The sequence below is a fragment of the Saimiri boliviensis genome, chromosome 11 (genome assembly GCF_048565385.1).
Source record: "Saimiri boliviensis isolate mSaiBol1 chromosome 11, mSaiBol1.pri, whole genome shotgun sequence".
Lineage (NCBI taxonomy): Eukaryota > Metazoa > Chordata > Mammalia > Primates > Cebidae > Saimiri > Saimiri boliviensis.
The window spans coordinates 118,865,484-118,892,092 of NC_133459.1; the positions used below are offsets into that span (position 1 = coordinate 118,865,484).

The following is a 26,609-nucleotide window of genomic DNA, read 5'->3' on the forward strand; positions in this document are numbered from 1 at the left end:
ATCTCACAATCAACAGGTTCAATGAAAATGTCAGATTAAATCTCATCGGTTCCCCTACTGCTGGCCATTTTAGAAAAGGAAACTCCATTGCAGTTTCTCTCTCCTTGAAGAGTCAAAACATTTGGGACCTGTTCACACTGTTTTGTTTTTATTTGTTTAAGACTAATCAAGTGAAGTAGTGGGAGTGCAGAAGATACAAAGAAATCTGTAACTGGTTATGATCATTAGTTGTAAACACCACTTCCCTTGGACCAGGCTATTCACAATTTTATTAAATGACATAACTTTTCAATATGTTCAAAGAAATAACTTTACAGTTCCTACCATTTGCAGTTTATGAAGTCTAATTTTCTCCAACACACTTCTACAAAGTTATGCATACTGAAGTTTGATACACTGACTTCACAGCAATCTTCAAGTTTATTTTACTGTATTTACATTATTTATTGTTTAAAGTTGTTTTACAAAAATAGTTATTTTTACTTTTGCTTCTCTCTCCCAGTAGGTATCATCCTGATGATGAAACTGATGAAATGAAGTCTTTACTGGGAATATTTGATGGTATTTTCTAAAACAAACAAATACTTTTTTTATTAGTAAGAGAAAGAATAAAGACACCTAATCACAAAGCATGCTTTTTATTTTTAAAAAGTAGTTCTTAATTGTTCAGATTGTTTTCTCCTGAAATTGATTAGCTTTGTTCACTTTTTGTAACAAAATATATGGACTAATTTATTTTCCTATTTTGTAACTTCTCAAAAAGCTGCTTTACAGTGGCTTTGTTTCAGTAAGCCCGTTATTAAGTTGTACTTAGAAATAATTATTTGGTTGTTAATTGGATTTTGACAAGAACAATGTAAAATTTTATTTTTATGTTTTCTTAACAAGAAGAAAAATCTTCTATGAAAGCAAAATAATGCTAATTTAATGAATCTGCTTATTGTATGGATTAATCACTAATATTATTCCCATGTATTTTGTTTTACTAAAGATTTTTAAGAATCCAATGGCTATTTGAACCTACTCTTATCTAACTTTGAGCAAAAATAAATGAAACATTAATCAGTATAGATTGTGTTTTTCATTTAGCTTGTTTTTCAATGTTGTGAATTCTAAAACTGTTAGGTAGACTTTTACTGTACTAAAAAGATATTTTATATTTTTTCCAATGAATTATATTTCAAATTCATTATTGATAAGTATTATATAGGTACCCTAAGCAATGTTTATTATCAAATTTATTTATAGGAACCATGAGAAGTTAAAGCCACTTAAGAACTTCTAGAAAGTATTTTTTCCTTTTTAAAAAAACTTTTATTTTAGGTTCAAGGTTATCTGTGCAGCTTTGTTATATAGATAAATTCATATCATGGGGATTTGTTGTACCGATTATTTCATGACCCAGGTACTAGGCCTAGTACCCAATAGTTATTTTTCCTGATCTTCTTCCTCCTTTCACCGCCCACCCTTAGGTAGGCCCCAATGTGTGTTGTTTACTTCTTTGTGTCCATGAGTTCTCATCATTTAGCTACTAAGTGAGAACGTGGAGTATTTGGTTTTCTGTTCTTTTGTTAATTTGCTAAGGCTTCCAGCTCCATCCATGTTCCCGCAAAAGACATGATCTTCTTCTTTTTTATGGCCACATATGTAAAGCATGGTGTATATGTAAAATATGTTCTTTATCCAGTCTACCACTGATAGGCATTTAGGTGGATTCCATGTCTTTGTTATTGTGAATAGTGCTGTGATGACCATAAGTGTGCATGTATCTTTATGGTAGAATAATTTTTATTCCTTTGGCTATATATATATTCTGTGATGAAATGGCTGAGTCAAATCGTGGTTCTGTTTTTAGCTCTTTAAGGAATCACCACACTGCTTTCCACAATAGTTGAACTAATTTACACTCCCACTAACAGTGTATATGTTCCCTTTTGTCTGCAACCTTGCCAGCATCTATTATTTTTTAACTTTTTAATAACAGCCATTCTTACTGGTGTGAGATGGTATCTCATTGTGGTTTTGATTTGCATTTCTCTAATGATCAGTAATATTGAGCTTTTGTTTCATATGCTTATTGGCCTCATGTATGTGTCCTTTTGAAACATGTTTGTTCATGTCCTTTGCCCATGTTTTAATGTTTTTTTTTTTCTTGTAAATCTAAGTTCCTTAAGATGCTGGATATTGGACCTTTGTCAGATGCATAGTTTACAATTTTTCCCCATTTTGTAGGTTGTTTTTTCACTGTTGATAATTTCTTTTGCTGTGCAGAAGTTTTAAAGTTTAATTAGATCCCATTTGTCAGATTTTCCTTTTGTTGATATTGCTTTTGGCATCATTGTCATGAAACCTTTGCCCATTCCTGTGTCCCAAATTGCCTAGGTTGTATTCCAGGGTTTTTATATTTTCACGATTTACATTTAAGTCTTTAATCCATCTCGAATTGATTTTTATATATGATGTAAGAAAGGGGGCCAGTTTCAGTCTTCTGCATACAGCTTGACAGTTATCCCAGCACCGTTTATTGACTGGAGAGGGAGTCCTTTCCTCATTGTTTGTTTTTGACAGCTTTGTGAAAGAGCAGACGGTTGTAGGTGTGCAGCCTTATTTCTGGGCTCCCTATTCTGTTCCATTGGTCTGTATGTCTGTTTTTGTACCCATACCATGCTGTTTCAGTTTTTGTTGCCGTAAGTACAGTTTAGTTGGGTAATGTGATACTTCCAGCTTTGTTCTTTTTGCTTAGGATTGCCTTGGCTATTTGGGCTCTTTTTTTGGTTCCATATGAATTTTCAGATAGTTTTTTCTGAAGAAAGTCATTCATAGTTTGATAGAAGTATTATTGAATGCATAAATTGCTTTGGGCAGTATGGCCATTTTAATGATGTTGATTATTCTTATCCCTGAGGATGGAGTGTTTTTCCATTTGTTTGTGTCATTTCTGATTTCTTTGAACAGTGTTTTGTAATTCTCTTTGTAGATATCTTTTACCTATTTGGTTAGCTGTATTCCTAGATATTTTATTCTTTTTGTAGCCGTTGTGAATGGGATTATGTTCCTGATTTGGCCCTTGACTTGGCTGTTGTTGGTGCATAGAAATGCTAGTTATTGTTGTAGATTTTTGCTGATAACTTTGCTGAAGTTGTTTATCAGCTGAAGGGGCTTTTGGGCCAAGACTATGGCGTTTTCTAGATATAGGATCAGGTAATCTGCCAACAGGGATAGTTAAACTTTCTCTCTTCTTATTTGGATGCCCTTTATTTCTTTCTCTTGCCTGATTGCTCTGGCCAGGACTTCCAATACTACGTTGAATAGGAGTGGAGAGAGAGGGCACCCTTATCTTGTGCTGGTTTTCAAAGGAAATGCTTCCAGCTTTTCCTCATTCATTGATGTTGGCTGTGGGTTTGTTATAGATGGCTCTTAATATTTTGAGGTATATTCCTTCAGTACCTGGTTTGTTGAGAGGTTTTTTTTTTTTTTTTTTTTTAACATGAATGAATATTGAATTTTATCAAAAGTGTTTTCTTGATTTATTGAGAAAAATATTGTGGTTTTTGTCCTTAGTCTGCTTATGTGATGAATCACATTTATTGATTTGTGTATGTTGAACCAGCCTTGCATCCAGGAATGAAGCCTACTTGATCATGGTATACCAACTTTTTGATGTGTTGCTGGATTTGGTTTGCAAGTATTTTGTTGAGGATTTTGGCGTCAATGTTCATCATGGATATTGGCCTGAAGTTTCCTTTTTTTTTTTTTTTTGTTATCTCTGCCAGGATTTGGCATCAGGATGATACTGGCTTCATAGAATGAGTTGAGGAGGAGTCCCTCTTCCTCGATTTTTTGGAATAGTTTCAGTAGGAATGGTACCTGCTCCTCTTTGTACATCTGGTAGAATTTGGCTGTGAATCTGTGTGGTCCTGGGATTTTTTTGGTTGGTAGGCTTTTTATTACTGATTGAGTTTTAGAGCTCATTACTGGTCTATTCAGGGAATTAATTTCTTCCTAGTTCAGTCTTGAGAGGGTGTATGTGTCCAGGGATTTATCCATCTCTTCGAGGTTTTCTAGTTTGTATACATAGTGGTGTTCATAGTAGTTTCTGATGGTTATTTTTATTTCTGTTGAGTCAGTGGTACCATCCCCTTTGTAATTTCCAATTATATTTATTTGAATTTTCTCTCTTTTTTCTTTATTAGTCTAGCTAGCAGACTATCTTATTAATTTTTTAAATAACCAACTCCTAGGTTCATTGATCTTTTGAATGGTTTTTAGTTTGTTCTTGCTTTTCTAATTTTTTTCAGTTATGATGTTAGGTTGTTAATTTTAGATCTAACTTATTAATGTAGGCATTTAGTGCTATATATTTCTCTCTTAACATAGCCTTAACTGTGTCCCAGAGATTCTTCTATTTTTATCTTTGTTCTCATTAGTTTCAAAGAACTTCTTAACTTCTGCCTTAATTTCATTATTTACCCAAAAGTCATTCAGGAGCAGGTGATTTAATTCCCATGTAATTACATAGTTTTGAGCGATTATTTTAGTCTTGACTTCTATTTTTATTGCACTTTAGTCCAAGAATCTGTTTTGTATGATTTTCTTTTGCATTTGCTGAGGATCGTTTTATATCCAATTGTGTGGTCAGTTTTAGAGTATGTGCCATGTGGCAATGAAAAGAATGTACAGTCTGTTGTTTTGGGGTGGAAAGTTCTGTAGAGATTTATTAGATCTATTTGGTCCAATGTTGAGTTCAGGTCCTGAATATCTTTGTTAATTTTCTGCCTTGCTGATCTGTCTAATACTGTCAGTGGAGTGTTGAAGTTTCCCACTGTTATTGTGTGGGAGACTTAAGTCTCTTTGTAGGTCTCTAAGAACATGCTTTTTGAATCTGGGTGCTCCTGTGTTGGGTGCATATTTATTTAGAATAGTTAGGTCTTCTTGTTGGATTGAACCCTTTACCATTATGTAATGCCCTTCTTTGTCTCTTTAAATCTTTGTTGATTTAAAGTATGTTTTGTCTGAAATTAGGGTTATAACCTCTGCTTTTTTTCTTATTTTTATTAGCATGGTGATTTTCCTCCATCCCTTTCTTTTGAACCTGTGGGTGTCACTGTGTGAGAGATGGGTCTCTTCAAGACAGCATACCATTAGGTCTTGCTTTTTTATCGAGCTTGCCACTCTGCCCTTGTTTGTTTGTTTGTTTGTTTGAGACATAGTCTCACTCTGTTGCGCAGGCTGGAGTACAGTGGCACAATCTCAGCTTACTGCAACCCCCACCTCCCAGTTGTAAGCGATTCTTATGCCTCAGGTTCTCAAGTAGCTAGGATTACAGGCATGTGCCACCATGCCCGGCTAATTGTTAGTATTTTTAGTAGAGGTGGGGCTTCACTGTGTTGACCAAGCTGGTCTCAAACTCTTGGCCTTAGTGATCTGCCACCTCAGCCTCTCAAAATGTTGGGATTACAGGCATGAGCCACCATGCCCAGACTCTTTGCCTTTTAAATGGGGGCATTTAGCCTATTTACACTAAACATTAGTGTTGATACATGTGAATTTAATCCTGTAATTGTATTGTTAGCTGGTTATGATGCCAGCCTGTTTGTGTGGTGGCTTTATAATGTCACACTAGTCTGTGTACTTAGGTGTGTTTTTGTATTGGCTGGTAATGGTTTTTCCTTTCCATATATAGTGCTTCTTTCAAGATCTCTTATAAGGTAGGTCTGCTGGTAATGAACTCCTTCAGCATTTGCTTATTTGAAAAGATTTTTATTTCACCTTTGCTTAGGAAGCTTAGTTTGGCTGGATATGAAATCCTTAGTTGAAGATTTTTTTCTTTAAGAACATTGAGGGGCCAGGCACACTGGTTCATGCCTGTAATCCCAGCACTTTGGGAGGATAAGGTGGGCAGATCACCTGAGGTCAAGAGTTCGAGACCAGCCTGACCAACATAGAGAAACCCTGTCTCTACTAAAAATACAAAATTAGCAGATGTGGTGGCACATGCCTGTAATCCCAGCTACTTGGGAGGCTGGGAGGTGCATGCCTGTAATCCCAGCTACTTGAACCTGGGAGGCAGAGTCTGTAGTGAGCCGAGATCAAGCCATTCCATGCCAGCCTGGGTAACAAGAGTGACACTCAATCTCAAAAATAAAACAAAAACAAAGAATGTTGAATATAGGCCCCCAATCTCCTCTGGCCTGTAGGGTTTCAGCTGAGTGGTCTGCTGTTACTCTGAAGATTTTCCCTTTTAGGTGGTTTGCCCTTTCTCTCTGGCTGTCTTTGACATTCTTTGTTTCATTTTGACCTTGGTAAGTCTGATGATTATGTGTCTTGGGGATTATTTTCTTGTGCAGAATCTTGCAGGAATTCTCTGTATTCCCTGAATTTGATTGTTGGCTTCTCTAGCAAGGTTGGGGAATTTTCAAGGATGATATCCTGAAATATATTTTCCAGTCATTTGCTTTCTCCCTGTCCCTTTGAGAGATGCCAATGATTTGTAGATTTGGCCTCTTTTCATAGTCTCATATTTCTTAGCAGTCTTGTTCATTCCTTTTCATACTTTTTTCTTTATTTTTTCTGACTTTTTGTTTTGTTTTGTTTCCTTTTCGAAATGGAGTTTCACTCTCGTTGCCCAGGCTGGAGTGCAATGGTGTGATCTTGGCTCACTGCAACATCTGCCTCCCAGGTTCAAGAGATTCTCCTGCCTCAGCCTCCCAAGTACTGGGAATTACAGATGTATGCCACCACATCCAGCTAATTTTGTATTTTTTTAAATTGCATTTTAGATTTGGGGGTACATGTGAAGAACATGCAAGATTGTTGCATAGGTACACACGTGACAGTGTGATTTGCTGCCTTCCTCCCCATCACCTATATCTGGCATTTTTCCCCATGCTAACTCTCCACAACTCCCAACCTCCCATTTTCCCTCCCCTGTTTCCCCCCAACAGACCCCAGTGTGTAGTGCTCCCCTCCCTGTGTCCATGTGTTCTCATTGTTTAACATCCGCCTATGAGTGAGAACATGCGGTGTTTGATTTTCTGCTCTTGTGTCAGTTTGCTGAGAATGATGGTTTCCAGGTTCATCCATGTCCCTACAAAGGACACGAACTCATCGTTTTTGATGGCTGCGTAATATTCCATGGTGTATATGTGCCACATTTTCCCTGTCCAGTCTATCATCGATGGGCATTTGGGTTGGTTCCAGGTCTTTGCTATTGTAAACTGTGCTGCAGTGAACATTTCGTGTGCACGTGTCCTTATAGTAGAATGATTTATAATCCTTTGGATGTATACCCAGTAATGGGATTGCTGGGTCAAATGGGATTTCTATTTCTAGGTCCTTGAGGAATCGCCACACTGTCTTCCCCAATGGTTGAACTAATTTACACTCCCACCAACAGTGTAAAAGTGTTCCTATTTCTGCACATCCTCTCCAGCATCTGTTGCCTCCAGATTTTTTAATGATCGCCATCCTAACTGGCATGAGATGGTATCTCAATGTAGTTTTGATTTGCATTTCTCTAATGACCAGTGATGATGAGCATTTTTTCATATGTTTGTTGGCTTCATGTATGTCTTCTTTTGTAAAGTGTCTGTTCATATCCTTTGCCCACTTTTGAATGAGCTTGTTTTTTTCTTGTAAATCTGTTTTATCTCTTTGTAAATTCTGGATATCAGCCCTTTGTCAGATGGGTAAACTGCAAAAAAATTTTCCCATTCTGTTGGCTGCGGTTTCACTCTAATGACTGTTTCTTTTGCCATGGAAAAGCTGTGGAGTTTGATTAGGTCCCATTTGTCTATTTTGGCTTTTGTTGCCAATGCTTTTGGTGTTTTGGTCATGAAGTCCTTGCCTACGCCTATGTCCTGAATCGTTTTGCCTAGATTTTCTTCTAGGGTTTTTATGGTGTTAGGTCTTATGTTTAAGTCTTTAATCCACCTGGAGTTAATTTTAGTGTAAGGTGTCAAGAAGGGATCCAGTTTCTGCTTTCCGCACATGGCTAGCCAGTTTTCCCAACATCGTTTATTAAACGGAATCCTTTCCCCATTGCTTGTTTTTGTCAGGTTTGTCAAAGATCGGATGGTTGTAGATCTGTTGTGTTGCCTCCGAGACCTCTGTTCTGTTCCATTGGTCTATATCTCTGTTTTGGTAACAGTACCATGCTGTTTTGGTTACTGTATCCTTGTAGTATAGTTTGAAGTCCGGTAGTGTGATGCCTCCCACTTTGTTCTTTTTGCTTAGAATTGACTTGGCTACGCGGGCTCTCTTTTGGTTCCATATGAAGTTTAAGGTGTTTTTTTCCAGTTCTGTGAAGAAGGTCCTCGGTAGCTTGATGGGGATAGCGTTGAATCTGTAAATTACTTTGGGCAGTATGGCCATTTTCACGATATTGGTTCTTCCTAACCGTGAACATGGAATGTTTCTCCATCTGTTTGTGTCCTCTCTCTTATTTCCTTGAGCAGTGGTTTGTAGTTCTCCTTGAAGAGGTCCTTTACCTTCCTTGTTAGTTGTATTCCTAGGTATTTTATTCTCTTTGTGGCAATTGTGAATGGCAGTTCGTTCTTGATTTGGCTCTCTTTAAGTCTGTTATTGGTGTATAGGAATGCTTGTGATTTTTGCACATTGATTTTGTATCCTGAGACTGCAGAAGTTGCTTATCAGTTTCAGGAGATTCTGGGCTGAGACGATGGGGTCTTCTAGATATACAATCATGTCGTCTGCAAATATAGACAATTTGACTCCCTCCTTTCCTATTTGAATACCCTTTATTTCTTTTTCTTGCCTGATTGCTCGGCTAGAACTTCCAGTACTATATTGAATAGCTGTGGTGAGAGAGGGCATCCTTGTCTAGTGCCAGATTTCAAAGGGAATGCTTCCAGTTTTATTGATTTTTGAAGGGTTTTTTTGTGTGTGTCTCTATCTCCTTCAGTTCTGCTCTGATCTTAGTTATTTCTTGTCTTCTGCTAGGTTTTGAGTTTTTTTTTTTATCTTGCTTCTCTAGCTCTTTCAATTTTGATGACAGGGTATAAATTTTAGATCTCTCCTTGCTTCTCATGTGGGCACTTATTGGTGTATATTTTCCTCTAGAGACTGCTTTAAATGTGTCCCAGAGATTCTGGTATGTTGTGTCTTCATTCTCGTTGGTTTTGAAGAACATCTTTATTTCTGCCTTCATTTCGTTGTTTGTCCAGTCAACATTCAAGAGCATGTTGTTCAGTTTCCATGAAGCTGTGTGGTTCTGAGTTAGTTTTTGAATTCAGAGCTCTAACCTGATTTCACTGTGGTCTGAGAGACTGTTTGTTATGATTTCTGTTCTTTTGCATTTGCTGAGGAGTGATTTACTTCCAATTATGTGGTCAATTTTAGAGTAGGTGTGATGTGCTGAGAAGAATGTATATTCTGTGGATTTGGGGTGGAGAGTCCTGTAAATGTCTATTAGGTTTGCTTGGTCCAGGTCTGAGTTCAAGTCCTGGATATCCTTGTTAATTTTCTTTCTGGTTGATCTGTCTAATATTGACAAAGGGGTCGTTGAAGTCTCCCAGTATTATTGTGTGGGAGTCTACATCTCTTTGTAAGTCATTAAGAACTTGCCTTATGTATCTGGCTGCTCCTGTATTGGGTGCGTATATATTTAGGATCGTTAACTCTTCCTATTGCATTGATCCTTTTACCATTATGTAATTTCCTTCTTTATCTCTTGATCTTTGTTGCTTTCAAGTCTGTTTTATCAGAGATGAGAATTGCAACTCCTGCTTTTTTTTACTCTCCATTTGCTTGGTAAATCTTCCTCCATCCCTTTATTTTGAGGCTTTGTGTATCCTTGCATGTGAGATGGGTTTCCTGGATACAGCACACCGATGGGTTTTGGCTTTTTATCCAATCTGCCAGTCTGTGTCTTTTGGCTGGGGCATTTAGTCCATTTACATTTAGGGTTAATATTGTTACATGTGAATTTGATACTGCCATTTTGATGCTAGCTTGCTGGTTTGCCCATTAGTTGATGGAGATTCTTCATTTTGTTGATACTCTTTACCATTTGGTATGTTTTTGAAGTGACTGGTACTGGTTGTTCTCTTCTATGTGTAGAGCTGCTTTCAGGAGCTCTTGTAAAGCAGGCCTGGTGGTGATGAAATCTCTGAGTACTTGCTTGTTCGCCAAGGATTTTATTTTTCCTTCTCTTAGGAAGCTTAGTTTGGCTGGATATGAAATTCTGGGTTGAAAGTTCTTTTCTCTAAGGATGTTGAATATTGGCCCCCACTCTCTTCTGGCTTGTAGGGTTTCTGCTGAGAGATCTGCTGTGAGTCTGATGGGCTTCCCTTTGTGGGTAACCCGACCTTTCTCTCTGGCTGCCCTTAGCATTTTCTCCTTCATTTCAACCCTGGTGAATCTGATGATTATGTGCCTTGGGGTTGCTCTTCTTGAGGAATATCTGTATGGTGTTCTATTTCCTGAACTTGAATATTGGCCTGCCTTGCTAGGTTGGGGAAGTTTTCCTGGATGATTTCCTGAAGAGTATTTTCCAGCTTGGCTTCATTCTCTTAGTCACATTCAGGTCCACCTATCAAGCGTAGATTAGTTCTTTTCACATAGTCCCGCATTTCTTGGAGACTTTGTTCATTCCTTTGTACCCTTTTTTCTCTAATCTTGCCTTCTCATTTTATTTCATTGAGTTGATCTTCAACCTCTGATATCCTTTCTTCTGCTTGGTCAATTGGGCTGTTGAAACTTTTGCATGCTTTGCAAAGTTCTCGTGTTGTGTTTTTCAGCTCTATCAATTCACTTATATTCCTTTCTAAGTTGCCCTTTCTCATTAGCATTTCATCAAATCTTTTTTCAAGGTTCTTAAAGTTTCTTTGCATTGGTTTAGAACATGTTCTTTTAGCTCACAGAAGTTTCTTATTACCCACCTTTTGAAGCCTGATTCTGTCATTTCATCACACTCACTCTCCATCCAGCCTTGTTCCCTTGCTGGTGCAGAGTTGTGATCCCTTGTAGGAGGAGAGGTATTCTGGTTTCGAGTGTTTTCATCCTTTTTGCACTGGTTTCTTCCCATCTTTGTGGATTTATCCACCCGTTGTCTTTGTAGTTGCTGGCTTTCAGATTGGGTCTCTGAGTGGATGTTCTGTTTGTTGATGATGAAGTTATTTTTGTTCCTTAGTTTTCCTTCTAACAGTCTGGCCCCTCTGCTGTAGGACTGCTGAGGTCCACTCCAGGCCCTGCTTGCCTGGGGATCGCCTGCAGCAGCTGCGGAACAGTAAGGGTTGCTACCAGTTTCTTCTTCTGCTAACTTTGTCCCATAAGGGTACCCGCCAAATGTCAGTCTGAGCTTTCCTTTATGAGGTGACTCTAGATATACAAAGGTCAGGGAGCTGCTTGAGGAGGCGGTCTGTCCTTTATAGGAGCTCAAGTGCTGAGCTGTGAGCTCCATTGTTCATTCAGAGCTGCTGGGCAGGTACGTTTAGCTCTGCTGCAGCAGAACTCATAAACCGCTTTTTGTTCCCAGGTGCTCTGTCCCAGGGAGTTAGGGCTTTCTTTATGAGTTTCCGTTGTGCTGCTGCCTTTTTTTTTTTTTTTTTTTTTTTTTCCAAGGCTGCCTTGCCCAGGAAGGAGGCAGCGTAGTCACTCTCTGCCTGCAGAGGCTTTACTGAGCTGCTGTCGGCTCCGCCCAGCTGCTGTGTGAACTTCCCTGCAGTCCTGTTTATATGGGTGTGGTTAGAACTGCCTCGGCAGTGGTGGCCCACCTCTGTACTGGTGGACTCTCTCTGCAATGGCAGGTTGCCTTGGCAATGGCAGGCTGCCTCTGTAGTGGTGGAGGCAGTTCTCCACCACAGAGCTGGACCGTCCCGGCTTTGGCTGCGCTTCCTGTGAAAGTCTCAATCCAGAGAGTTTCTGATTGCTGTTCTTTTGTGGCAGTGGGACCAGCTGAGCCTGATCACCTGACTCCCTGCCTCATAGCCTTTTTGTTGTTGTTGTTGAACAGTCCACTCTCTCCCAGGTGTTCCAGGCGCCTGTTGAAAAGGTGTCGGGATCTGTGTGATTTCTCATGTGGTTCCAGCTTAAGCAGCGGCACTGAGATTCATGGCACTTTTTTTACACAGGAATCTCCTGGCCTGGGTCCCTGTTCAGTCCTCTTTTTAATCAGATGAAAGGATGACTTCCCAGGGATTCGATTGCCAGCTAAAAGGGCACCCAGAGTAGTGTATTTTGTATGGAGAACTGCCAAGCTGGGGTGCCGGCAAAGCAGCCACACCGGGCAAAACAGCTGCACTGGCGACCCGTGGGGTTCCTCTGCCTGTGAATCTTCTGGTCTGTGGGCAATAAAAATCTGTCTGGAAATGCCACGTCCAGTCACCCTCTGCGCTTTCACTGGGAGCTGCAATCCTGAGCTCTTCCTAAACGGCCATCTTGGATCTTCCCCCTAATTTTGTACTTTATAGTAGAGATGGGGTTTCTCCATGTTGGTTAGGCTGGTCTCAAACTCCCGACCTCTGGTGATCCGCCCACCTCGTCCTTTTAAAGTGCTGGGATTACAGGTATGAGCCACCATGCCCAGCCTTGTGTGACTGTCTTATTTCAGAAAGCCAGTCTTCAAGTTCTGAGATTCTTTCTTCAGCTTGGTCTTTTCTGCTGTTATTATTTGTGATTGCATTGTGAAATTCTTGTGTGGTGTTCTTCAGTTCTATCAGATCAGTTACATTCTTTTTTTATATGAGCTATTTCATCTGTCAGTTTCTGTATCCTTTTATAGTGATTCTTAGTTTCCTTTGATTGGGTTTTGCCATTCTCCTGAATCTCAGTGATCTTCATTCCTGTCTACATTCTGAATTCTATTTCTGTCATTTCAGCCAACTCACCCTGCTTAAGAATCCTTGTTGGAGAATAAGTGTGATCATTTGAAGGACATAGGTACTCTGAGTTTGAGTTGCTAGAATTCTTGCATTGCTTCTTTCTCAACTCTGTGTGTGGGTGTTTCTTTAACTGTGGTGTAGATCCAGTATGGTCAGTAGATCTGTTTTCTAGATGTTTTCACAGGGCCAAGGCTTTGTGCAGGGTCTTTATTTGTAGGTGACTTCTTGTCTTGGTTTCACAGTGGGTATGTTAGCAAGGTATTTTTGGTGTTGAAGCTTTGGGGTGTAATCTCGTAGTCAGTTGGTAGGTAGTCTCTTGCTCAGTTATGTGGCTTCCTTATATTTCCACAGTTACAGCTGTGCTCCCCTTCAATGCTCTGAAAGTGTGGGTTCCTCTTCCACTTGAATACTGGCTGTAGATTGTGGCTTGGCCCCTCTGCCAGGCTGCCCACCACAGCTCTGGAGTAATCTCAGGGTTTATGATTCCTCCTCAACTTGGAAGTAGCAAGAAAGGGACCTCCATAGTGGTTGTGACCAAGGATCTTTTGCTTGTTTCCTGTGGGCTCCACCCCCAGAGAGATGCAGGTCAGCAACTGCTCAGTGCAATCAGCCCAGGATGGTTTTGGGTTGTGGGGTTCTGTGCTGTGGGCCCAAGTCAAGGGTTCCCTACCTGGTGATGAGAAGAGGATGTGGGTGGGACATAGGAGACAGACTGGCCTCTTCTCCTTCAGTTGACTGCAGCTTGTTGGAGGTGTGGATAAGTCACTTAGGGGTCTTCATTAGTCTTGAGAGTAGCAGGGGTAGTACCACTGCACAGGCAATGTCGGAGTGGCTTTGAGTTGCCCTTGGGGGCTCTGCCTCCAAGAAATGTAGAGCTACTGTGACTGGAGTGTTCAGCCAGTGGGGTGGGATAGCTGCACTGCTGGCATGAGCCTGGGGCTCTGCTTGTTGAGGAGCAGGGGATAGAGGGCTTATCAAGGAGATAAGCAGGTATTTGTTCCATATAGTGCCTGTGGTATGCTGTAAACTAAGGTTTATCCCTCAAGCTCTGGTGGAGTGGATTCATGAGAGAATCTCCTGACCCGAGGGTTGCAAAGATTTGTGGGAGAAGTGTGGGTACCAGGAGTCACTCACTCACCACTTCCCTGGGCCAGGGAGGCTCTCCTGGCTCCATGTCACTCCTGGGTGGGCAATCATCCTGCCTTGCTTTTCTCCATTCCCCATGCATCAAATTGTTTCCTTGATGAGTTCCAATGCATGTACTTGGATGTTTCCGTTGATGGTGCTGTATTTATTTGCCTATTCCATTTCTCTTCATGAGAGTGGCATACACTACCTGCTTCTGTTGAGTCATGTGGGACAACCCCTATCAGTATTTTTTTCTTTAAGCATAAAAAGTTTGGAGATAAGAGAAGTAAAGAGGAGAAACTTCCACATGAAATTGTTATTGTTATTATTGGTAAACATTTATGAGGCATCATATGAATTAAACTTAGATAAAAAGCTTAGAACTAGGCCAGGCACGGTGGCTCATGCCTGTAATCCCAGCACTTTGGGAGGCCAAGGCGGGCAGATCACAAGGTCAGGAGTTCAAGGTCAGCCTGACCAACATGATGAAATCCCGTCTCTATTAAAAATACAAAAATTAGCTGGATATGGTGGTGTGTACCTGTAATCCTAGCTACTCAGGAGGCTGAGGCAGGAGAATCGCTTGAACCCGGGAGGCAGAGGTTGCAGTGAGCCGAGATCATGCCACCATACGCCAGCCTGGGTGACAGAGCGAGACTCCATCTCAAAAAAAAAAAAAAATCTTAGAACAAAACTAAATCTTTGTCCCTGTGTTGAAAAATAAGGGCAATCAGTCCCTTTATTTTAGTCCTCTTTATAATTGGTGTGTTTGTGCATCTGAATCAATCATGCAACAACCTTTAAAGGTTCTTAAACACCATTAAAATGAAAAATTGGTGCACTAGAGTCTGCTCATTTTACATAAGTAGATGTTGACACTAAAGAAATAGCAATTTAATTCAGCATGACTTACTGTGATATGCTAAGTGAAAAACACTGAACTTGGTACTGTAAAGGATGAAAACACTTTCTTGTGGAGCTTAGTTTATATTCTGGTAGAGAAGTCAAGATACATAATAAAGTAATAATAAAATATAGAATACATCACAGCAACACCCAAAGACTGTTTGCTAAAGAGATTAATATGACTGGAAGGGAACCTGGTACTAATCATCAGGACAATGGGAGAAAGACCCTGAAGGCATTTCAGAGATCTTTGAAGCTGCTTTTCCCCTCACAGTCTGAGAATGTTAGGATATTGAGGGCAGCAAGGGCTTGCTATTTTGAGCCCTAGGGTCTCTCTGCTCTCTGCATTCTGGAACAGCACTCCTCAGCCAGCTGTGGCTTAACTGACCTCAGGTACAGCTCAATCTGTTGCTCCAAATGGTACAAACTGTAAACCTTGGCAGCACCACAGCATGGTTCAAACAGGCCCAGATGTGGCTCATGCTCAAACTGCAGAAGATGCAAGCTGTAAGCCTTGGCAGTTCCATGTGCAGAATGTAGGGACTGTGGAGGTGTGGCTTCTTCCACTTTATCTGAGGGTGATTGAAAAGCTTAGGAGCCCAGGTAGTGATTTGTCACAGGGTGCAACCACTGCTGAATTCTCTTACTAGGGTAATGCTTAGTAGAGCCACAGGGGCTGGGCCACCTTTGAGACCCCAGAATTGTAGAGTCACTGGCAGAGGGTAATGCCTGCCTGGGAAAGCTACAGGCACCAGACTCCAACCATGAGAGCAGCCATGTGGACTGCACCAGCAAAGCCACAGGGGCAGCGCTGTCTGATGTCTTGGGGGCTGTACCTCCAACCCTAGTGTGCATGGAGTTTAGGGAGATTATTCTCCAACTTTAAAACTTAATGTCTACCCTGCTGCGTTTTGAACTTGTTTTGGGCCTGTTATTCCCTTCTTGCCTGTTTCACCCTTTTGGAATAGCAGTGTATACCCAATGCCTGTCCCACCGTTATGTCTTGGAAGTAGATAACTTGTTTTGATTTCAGTTTCCCAGATGAGACTTCGGGCTTTGGGCTTTTAAGTTGGTACAGGACAAGTTAAGATTTTGGGGATTTGGGGGATGGGATGATTGTATTTTGCATGGTAAGAAGGACATGAGTTTGGGGACTGAGGGGCAGAATGCTGTGGTTTCTTACCCCCAAAACTCTTGTTGAGGTTTGGTTCCCAATGTGGTGGTGTTGAGCAGGAAGTAAAAGCATGGAAAAGATAGGTGATTAGGTTGTTAAGAGGAATTAATGCCATTCTCAAAGGAGTGAGTTCTAACTCTGTGGGACTAGTTAGTTACTGCAAGGCCAGGTGGTTATATAAAGTGAGGCTGCTTCTCATGTTTGGTCTCCTTGCACTTGCCTGCTTCCCCTTCTGCTTCTTTGGCATTTTATGATGAAGCATGAGGCCCTTATCAGAAGCCAGCCAGCCAGATGTGGTTACCTGATCTTGGACTGCCCAGCCTCCAGAATCATTAGCTAAAATAAACCTCTTTTCTTTATAAATTACCCAGCCACAGGCATTCTAATACAGCAACAGAAAACAGACTAAGACAATCTCCTAAATAATCAAAATGAATAGAAAATTAACAGCGTTATTGTAGACATGCCAAACTTTTTGCAAGTGTTTACCTGGAAAATTATGTGTACGTTAAATATATGTAACTAAAAAAAAAAAAAAACAAAACCCTGTTACATATACTAACCATTTAAGTCCAATCACTGGCTATTTTTTTCATGAAATGAATAATAACCATAAGTTTTCCTATTCATATGTTGTTTTACATATATTGGATTTATTTATTAATGTAGGATAAACCATACAATGGAGCTTTTCACAAACCTCTCTGTTGGGTTAAGTTTTTTCAAAAGATTTCCCAATTAAAAAGTTCCTCTAGGTTGTATTTTCTTATTGGCATAATGGCACCTAGCACATAGATTCATAGTGAGAACTTACAAAGCCACTGAATAGAGATTTCTTAGTTTATATGTAGATACATAGTATGTGTTCAATACATGGTAGATGTTTGTACCCCCAAAACATCCTTAATGGCACTTTAATCCATTGAGAAGGGGAAAAATAATACAAGGTCCATTTGTATTATTTTGGTTGCATTGAGTTGCGTAGGAACTTAACAGATGAAATCTTGACTTTCCACAGATGTATTACGGGTAAAAACAATTTATCCCAGACTACTGTCCTATATATACTTTCTCGTGCTTTCAAGCAGACTCCCCTCTCCTTATCTCCTCCTCACTAACACTGTTAGTTGGTGTATGGTCAGAGCATACAAATATATTTTATTTACCTTAAAAAATGTAATTAGTACATAAACCTCCTGCAAATTCTATTATAATACATTCTAAAGCCAAGTTGAAATGATTGCAGGATTATTCACTGTCCTAAGTTATGGCACAATTTACCCCTTAGTAGAATCATTTCATTCAGAGTCTCTTTACCATGATGCTATTTCTAGGAAACATTCTCATCAAGCACAGTAGGGAACCAGTCTTTGAGGACCCTTGGCCTATGGGTCATGTGGATAGTATTACCTATGGCATGCTAGATAGTAACAGGTGTGTGTATTTAAGAACTTTTCTTTTGTGGGAATAGAGTAGGCACCAGTGAGGAGAAAGTGAAAGCATGGAAAAGTAAGCTAAGAATTAAGCTAAGTAAGTAAGCTAAGAATTTCAGTTGGGGTTTTGAGTAAGTAGTAGAATAAAACTGAAAGGAAAATCCTGGCACTTCTTATCTTTTGTCATTTCAACTCCTGGCTGCCCATAGTTAAGGGCCTTGCCACTCAATCTGAAGACTAGTAACATGGGAAACCCCTGGGAGCTGGTTAGAAGCTTAGCATCTCAGGCCACACCTCAGGCTTTCTGAGTAAGAATCTGCATTTTAACAAGATCCCCAGGTGATGACACATATCAAAATGTAAGAAGAACTTGTTTAAGTTGGAAAGGAAAGGAAAGGAGGCACTATCCGAATTTTAGGAGAATTCATTCCAGGAGACAAATAAGAGTAATGATAATTACTTGGTTTTCTGCGCATATATTTCCTATTTTAAATGTAATGTAATATAGCTCTTGTTTAATTGCCTTTCAGTATAGGTTGTTTCCTTCACCAACTTTGTAAATTATCTTTATAATTCCCATGCATCAACTGGGTATTTTTTTTTTTTATGTAGCTTGAGAGGCACTTAGACACTCTATATAAAGTTTTGTTTTAATTAACATAATAAAAGCAGATAATTCAAAAGATAATCTTTGTTTCAATTTGGAAACCTTTTCATAAACTAACATATGCCTTAAAAATTCCTACACGCTTTAGCAAAACAAAATGGAAACAAACAAAAAATGCTGATAATATTCTAAAGATTTAGAAAAATATGCATAAACCTGCATTGTATATTACGTGTTATAGCTATAAAATTTGTACTTTAAAAAGGAATTAAAATTAAGCCGACAGCATTTTGCCTGAAGTACCTCCTTATGACAGTAGATGGCTTCAATTCTTTAGAAATTACATACATAATAAAGTCTTTTCTTTTTTTAAGTTTCTATGTTCATCAGTTTGGAAACTTAAACCTTTTACCATTTAGAAACTAGAAAAATAGTTTTAAAGCTAAAATGGTTTTACCACAATTTTTTACATAACTGATTTACTCTGCATTTTTTAAAATTTCTGTAATTTTTGTTCTTATCTATTTTTAAACAAGGGAAATAATTGGTACAATGAAAGAACCTTAGAGATTCTATTTCTAAATTTAAACTTATAAAAGGAAAAACAGCCCCCCCAGAATATTAAATGCCTTGCCCATAGTTTCTCAACAAGTAACTTGTAGAACCAGAACTGGAACCCAGGTTGGTTTATTGCTTTACCTACTTCAATTCCTAATGTTGAAGGTTATACCTCCATGCTATCTTTTTAAAAACATCTTTTTTTCAGAAATATAAAATGTAATTCACTGTCTTCTTCCTTAAACGTGTTAAGGAGCCCTTTTCTGCTATGAACTTAAAATAATTCAATTCTAAACACATTTTTACCCATAATTGTTGCTACACTTATACTTTTGTTATATAGTGGACATATAGTGTATGGTATGTGGCAAAGCAGAATGGTCTTAATATGCATTACTGTTTGAAAACAGCCAACTATCTTATTGTTCTTTTACTTAATGGTGATTGAAGAGCTGGTCTCTGTTACCCATTCTATCATGAAGAAGTCCTAGAAAGATGAGTATGACTATATTGTATTTCACGGGGGCTCACTGATGACCTAGGTAACAGTGATCAAAATGCCATGTAAATGTATGGGTCTTTGAAATTATCAAGAGCTTTAAAAATTAATATTACCACCATCAAATTATATTACCAAATGTTGCTATTTTCAAGTTTCCTCTAGACTCCTCAGAAGATTTATTGTGTCTGAACTTCTTAAGGAGAGAACATGCAGACATGATCAAATTTTACATAAAGGAAAGCTACACATTCTTTTGTAATGTAGATTATAAAAAGAGGATGGAGTAAATTTGGAGAATAACAAGAAGTCACTGAGGAACAGATCAACCAGAGATGATAGAAGGAGATAAAAAGGCAAGGATAGGAACTGAAAACACTGAGAAATCCTCCTCTGGCAAGCTGATGTTAGAACCATCTGCACGCATGTAACAGGTATAGTTGATATTTGTAATTTGGGCTGAAAGGAAATTATAAAATCCAGCACTTTTCAATAATATATGAAGAAATTCATGTTTTTAACTAAAATAAAATATTTTAATTGGAAGACTATTTATTTTTGAAAACCGAAGTATTTTACTTATATGTATTTAAAATGTAGTTTTAGATAAAAAGGAAAAAACAGATACCCTTCCCTATTTTGATGTATTTTGAGATATTAATCAGTATTTTTGTTTGTTTTGTTTATTTTTTCCCCTATGACTTTACTCATTGAGGCAGCTAGACTATGAACTAGACATTCCTTTTGGAAGAGTTTTCAAATCTTTATTTTTTTTTAATTTTAGAAGCCAAGATCCAGCCTTGAGACAAAAAAAAAAAAAAAGTAGAAAAACAACTGACAAGTGACAGCCAGTTTTTCCTGTCCCCAAGATAAAAGATTCTCTATACTTGTAGAAAAGGAGATAACTCAGAGGAAAAGAAAAGAGCCTGGATGCTGGGTACTTGGAGAAGGACCTGTGCCCAGCTTTCTCTTGGATTCATTCTGAAGGTGAGTGGGGTATAACTTTAAGGGATAACAGAACATCTTCCTCTGCATAATTTTGGGGAAGTCAAGAATGGAAGGAACATCACTTTTTTTCTATTTAATCTGCAGTTCACCCTATGTTCACTCTATGCTAGAGTTCACCCCCAGAGTTTACCCTATGCTAGCCCAGGAACAATAAAGTAAAGATGGCAGCATGATATATTAGATTTACGTAGGGGGACTCAAATAGCCTCACAGACTACCTTTGTGGCCCAGCATAATGGTTGGAGGAGCAGTAGATCATTTCCCGTAAGCCAGGGGCCAGTAGACGGTTGGGGTAGGGACTTTTAGTGTCTCATTAATTTTATCACTCTCCCAAAAGTGACAGAAACTAGTGTCCAATCCAAGGAGGACACAACTGTCAGCTTTGTGGACTGGCAACCAGAACATACGTCTCAGCAGATAGTAGGATGGTCAGATATTGATAACTAACAACAGATGATAGCCCCCAGAACATACATGTAATCCCAGTGTAATTGGGTTTGGGAGAGCGAACCTTGAGTTGACTGAGATTACTTTTCCAGCATCTAGTGTGATGGGGGCCTGAAATAGAAATTAAAACAACATTTCTTGTATACTTGAGTTCGTGGACTAAGATGTCTACCTTCTATTGTCAATAGTGATAGATCTGTGCAAGTTTCATATCTTAGTAAATAAAGTCTTCTTTAGATTCAATATGATATATCTAAAACATTACAGTATAACAATTTTAATTGGTATATCAATTCAGATATCAGTCCCAGGCAGATAGATGTTCAAATGGTAATTCTACCAGCACTATCTAACATTAACTAAATGCATGCTATGTGCCAGAACTTGTCCTAAGCCATTTAGAAGGCCTATTTTGTTTAATCCTATTAATAATCCTATGAGGTGAGGAAGCTAAATAAATTGCCAAAGTTTACAAAGTTTGAACTTTGTGAGATACAAGAATCTTTAGCATAACCATTATGCCATTATGCCTAAAAATGAATGAAATGCTGACTGCATCTTTAAAGTTACATCAACTCATAAAAATCCATGATTTTCCTAATCTTTAGTGTTTTTGTGTTAGAGTCTAAAGTAAATTCAAGAGGCCTCTTACTCAAGACACATCCTATAGTCTTAGCTTCTGTTTAACTCGAGTTTCCAGAGAAATCAAGACTGCTGTGACCGTTTCCCTAGATAATCTGGTCATTGTGCTGGGCCTTTCCCCTCAGTGCTTCCCATTTGGCCCTGGACTCCCAAATCACTATTTTATGTGTTGTTTTCACACTTAAGCTTCTGTACTTTAATTTGTTTTTCTGACCTGGCTCTGGGTCCCTGAAAACTATTTATTTTTCCTAGGTTAATTACTTCATTCTGAAACCCAATATTCAGGAACGTGGTAGAAAAAGGAGGCCAGGTTTTCAACAAAATACTCTTAGTAAGAGTAATTTGGTTTTCTCTTCTAATGCTGTATTAGAAACCTTCTCAACTAGTAAAAACTAGCCTAAATAAGAAAGAGAAGAAAGCTTTTTCTGACCTTTACTTGACTTATAATACTTTAGTAACATCTGCTTTGAAATACGACTCTCATCTTGCCATTTCCCCTCATAGTATATAGTCATATGCAATTTTCTTTCATACTTCTCACCTAGGAATATGATAATTGTTTTGAAGAAAAGTTTGAAAGTTAAACACAAATCTTTACTGAGAGTATTTGATATCTTTGTTATAAAAAATATGACTGAATAAAGTTACTCTTGAAGTTCTATTTTTATCCTTAAATTAAAGTTTAAAGAACGGTAAGGGATTAGCAGTTATTATTAGATTTTTATGTTAAAAATTATGAACTTTCAATATATAAATTTCAGTTTTTCCCAATAGGCTTTATTGCTTCCTCTGTCTTTTCATATTCCTGTGCTGTCCATCAACTGTTTCCTATCCTTTTGGGATTTTCCTTAATTTCTGTTTGTATTACAATGTCATATTTCTTTTATTTTAAATGATTTTAATTTCATTTTTAATATATAGTGAGAACACACTGTAATAATTTCTTTCACTTCTTTTAGCTTTCAAAATAACTTTGTCTTTTAAAATTTTTGCCTTCTAAATTAAGTCAAGCATTTTAGAGTCTACATAGAAATAAATATTCTCTCTTCTTTGAATTTTCTATATTTATAGAAAAGAGTTCCATGTATCCAAATACTTTTTAAATGTAGAGATGCTTGGTAAAACAAAATCTCCAGTGTAATGAATATTTCTTCATTTGGATAATTCCATTGACAAAATTATGTGCAATAATTTGCAACTTTATGTATGCTTTTAGGTTTGAAGAAGTGTAGTTTTCTTTCTTTTTTCCCCACAATAAAAATAGCTTTACTTTATTTTTATCTAATTGTGAAGGTAGCACCTGTTTAGAGTTCATAATACCTGTATTATAAAACAACTTTGCAGTTGTATGCAGTAGACTAGGTATACACATAGCAACATAGATCTAAAAATTATAGTGTTATGTAAAAATGTAAGGAACAGGATATCATACTATCTAAGTAAATCTAAATACCTACACAAAATACAAAAATATACTTTGTAGAAATACATACAAAGTAAAAGATTTATATGAATACATTACAATAATGTGTGTGTGTGATAGGGGGAGGAGGTGTTGGGTGATCTACATGGGAAATGGAGATAAAAGAAAATAAAAGAAGAAATTTCAGATAATAAAGAAATGTACAAAGAAGTTAAAATCATCCTCAATCCCAATACTTGGTGATGATCACAGTTAACATGTTTTGACATATGGCCATCCAGATAATACAAACACACTTTAAAGTAGGATTATAATCTGTTTTACAATCTTTATTTTTAAAAATACAATATAAATGTATTTATATATAATTATTGATGTAGTACATTCATGGATGTGCACAACTTATTTAATGACTACCTTATTGATATATATTTAGATTATTTGCAGTTTTTGGTTATAACCAAAGTTATAACCAAGCATGCTTGTACCTACAGCTTTATCTATTTGCTTTTTATAACCAATATTATAACCAAGCATTCTTATACCTACAGCTTTGTCTATTTGCTTTTTGTTAGAAAATCACATTTAAATTAGTGAAACAAGCTGGGCACAGTGGCTCACACCTGTAATCCCCGCACTTTGGGAGGCTGAGGCAGGCAGATCGCTTGAGCCTAGGAGTTCAATACCAGCCTGGGCAATGTGGTACAACTCCATCTCTACAAAAAATACCAAAATTGGCAGGGCTTGGTGGTGCATCCCTGTACCCTAGCTGCTTGGGAGGCTGAGGTGGGACAATCACTTGAGTCTGGGAGATTGAGGCTGTGGTGAGCCATGATTGCTACACTGCACTCCAGCCTATGTGACACAGTGAGACACTGTCAAGAAAAAAATATTGAAACATGTTATCAAATTGCTCTCCAGAAATGTACCATTTTTATATTCCCAATATGAGACTTTAAACCTTGAAAAAAAAAAAAACAGAAAAAGAAACAAACAAACAAACAAATTATCTCCATATTCCAGACCATCCAAATGTCCAGCTCTCAGCCATAGCCCAAATTTACTCAGAGTTTTTTCTGTTCAGTGTCACGTGAGATGAAAGACTATGAAACACTCTAATGTCAGTGAACAACTTACAGTTTAGCATCAGGGACTGAGAGAAAGCAGAAGGGACACACCGAGAACTGGCTCTCATTTGTATGTATTCACTTCAGTAGCACATCAGCTTTCTTGTGCTGTTTTGTATGTGCATCAGAATCCTGAAGTTAAAAATAAATTAAAGCCTTTTGCTGGGTGTGGTGGCTCATGCCTGTAATCTAAGCACTTTGGGAGACTGAGGTGGGTGGATCACTTGAGGTCAGGAGTTCGAGACCAGCCTGGCCAACATGGTGCAACCCCATCTCTACTAAAATACAAAAAATTTAGCGTGGTGGCACACCTGTAATCCCAGCGGCACGCCTGTAATCCTAGCTACGCTGGAGGCTGAGGCAGGAGAACCACTTAAACCTAGGAAGTGCAGGTTGCAGTGAGCCAAGATTGCACCACTGCACTCCAATCTGGGCAACAGAGAAAAACCCCATCTCAAAAAAAAAAAAAAAAAAAAAAAATTAAAGCCTTTCATTACTAATAGTGGGACCTGTGCTCTGAGAAATTGTGTTTTCTACTTCCCAGCCTCATTTCTAAAAAAAAAATCCTAATATTCCTTGATGGTTCTGATATCAGTGATAACCCTATTCCCTAAATAGTTGAATGGGTTTTCAAACATAGCAACCAAATCAGACAGCAGTTCCGGTGCCACAGCTGGAGCGGCTTGGTGGGGTGGGCTGAGCCACGCTGTTGAGCCTGGCAGACTCTGAGCTTTGCCTATACCCATGCACTGCAGGGCCTTGGGCTAGCCACTTAATTCCCCTAAGTCTCACTTTCGTCAACTATTTCATAAAGATAAGGATACTCGCTTGACTCTATCTAGTATTTAGAGAAAATATCTCAACAGATATTTGTTAGTAAGTTAACTATTGGAATAATAATGTAACAATTAGGAGTGATGAATGAGAAATGCCTAGAACCTAGCAAATATCAGTGATAGCTATTGTCCTTATTAAGATAAAATATAGGGATGTTGTTGGAGAGAAGCACACGGTGAAAAACTTCAAATAGTCCTGATGGCTGGTAGGAGTCCATGGTTAGGTACTGGGACCGGTATGAATCTAAAATGTGGGAATTGATATTGACAGGTTAGAGGAAGAAAGGGCGTTACTCTCAATGATGCTTGGCATTCTGGGTTACCAACAGCCTCTCCAAATGGAAAACACCCATGTAGCTTTTAACAACGTGCGAATGTGAATAATCAACTAATCAAGGCAAAGTCTTTAAGCTTTATCTACCCAATATCATTGCTATACCCAAAGCCACATTGCAGAAAGAATTGCTAGGTGCATATTTTCTTAATGCTACTATGTGGCATGAATTTAAATTGAAAATCTCTTTTCAAGGCACATGCATTAAAAGAATATTATTCAAAGCTACCTGAGTGGTAATTACTATGTAAAGGCTAACTGACCTCATTAATCTAATGTGGGTCAGCAGCTCTATCATACCCAAAGAAGAGCATTTTCAAATGAGTTTCTTTAAATGAACCTCCTTAAATTTAGTGACTCTGGTTTATTTCTTGCACACAGATATTATATTGCTGGATATTATATTGCTGGAGTGCCTGAGCGGGGATAAAAAGAGATAGAGACTAATTCTCTGAGGATGCTAAGGGAATATTCTGTTCATCACTCAGGGGAAGGCACTATATAAATTACATTATAACAATACTGCCTCTTTCTGATAACGTACCACTGAGAGAAGAATTCAACATGATAAGAAGTCAAATTTACTATCATACTGTTTTGATTCTCTTGGTGATGTGATAAAGTGCATGCTGATTCCTGCTTTTTATTTGATTAACTTCAGCTTCTCTGAATGCCAACTTGTCCCATTAGAAGTCTTGACTGAAAAATGTAAACTGGGTCTGATAATATCTGGGTCCTATGACTGTGGAAAAAACGTATAATCCACACCCATGGTAGACAAAATAATGGATCCTGAAGATGTCCACACATTCTAATTTCAGAAATTCCATAAATATGTTACCTTCAACGGCAAAAGGGACTGTGCACATGTGAAATTAAGGATCTTGAGATGAGATTATCCTGGATTATCTGAACGGGCTCAATGTAATCCCAAAGGTTGTCAATGTAATCCCAAGGAGGGAGGCAGGAGAGTCAGAGAAGGAGATGTGACGATGGAGCAGAGGTCAGAGAGAGAATGAAAGAGGGAGTCAGATTTGAAGATGCTACATCGCTGGCCTCGAAAATGGAAGAAGGGCCCTAAGTTACAGGAAGGATGCAGTCCTGGGATTTTGAAATCAAGCACCAGCCTTCATTTTCACTCAGGGACACTGATTTTTTGGACTTCTGGCCACCAAAATATAAATTTGCATTGTAAGATAATAAATGTGTGCTATTTAAAGCTGCTAAGTTTATGGTAAGTAATTTGTTACAGCAATAACAGAAACTAATACCATGTTTTTGGACTCATGACACAGAGCTACCTTCGTATTATTTTAGTTGGGTTGAACTGACTTTCCCAAACTGTGTGATAATCCAAGACAGAACTATGACCACAAACCAGGGAGACCCTACAGCAGAAGATCTGGCTTTGCTTTTTTCTTTTCAGCATAAACTCACTTCACTTCTTTGTTCCTATATATTTTCAGGCTTTTTGAGAAATGAAGGCTAATGAAGATTTGTAAGTGTGGGAAGAAACCAGCCCTTTCATGAGTTAATTTCTCTCTCGCAGGTTTTAAAACTCAAAGACAGTATGTCAAAACATATTTACAACTATAAGCAGTGTCTTTTAATCATCTGGCTTCTGTTTTGTGCTCAAAAGTAAACA

At 38.4% G+C, this 26,609-nt stretch overlaps 1 protein-coding gene across 3 annotated transcripts in view; it reads left to right on the top strand.

Annotated features, from left to right (window-relative positions):
* Nucleotides 1–26,191, top strand: part of LOC141580350 (putative ATP-dependent DNA helicase HFM1) — a 113,228-nt gene extending 87,037 nt beyond the window's left edge. For 2 of the 3 annotated variants that reach the window (XM_074381444.1, XM_074381445.1), the window contains 3 exons: nucleotides 503–561; nucleotides 19,303–19,581; nucleotides 19,932–26,191. In XM_074381444.1, the coding sequence (XP_074237545.1) occupies nucleotides 503–561; nucleotides 19,303–19,409 (166 nt within the window). In that variant the 3' untranslated portion in view covers nucleotides 19,410–19,581; nucleotides 19,932–26,191. Of the gene's footprint in view, nucleotides 1–502; nucleotides 17,208–19,302; nucleotides 19,582–19,931 lie in introns of those variants that run through there. The other variant, XM_074381446.1, reaches the window with a different exon arrangement.
* The last annotated feature ends 418 nt before the right edge of the window (nucleotides 26,192–26,609 follow it).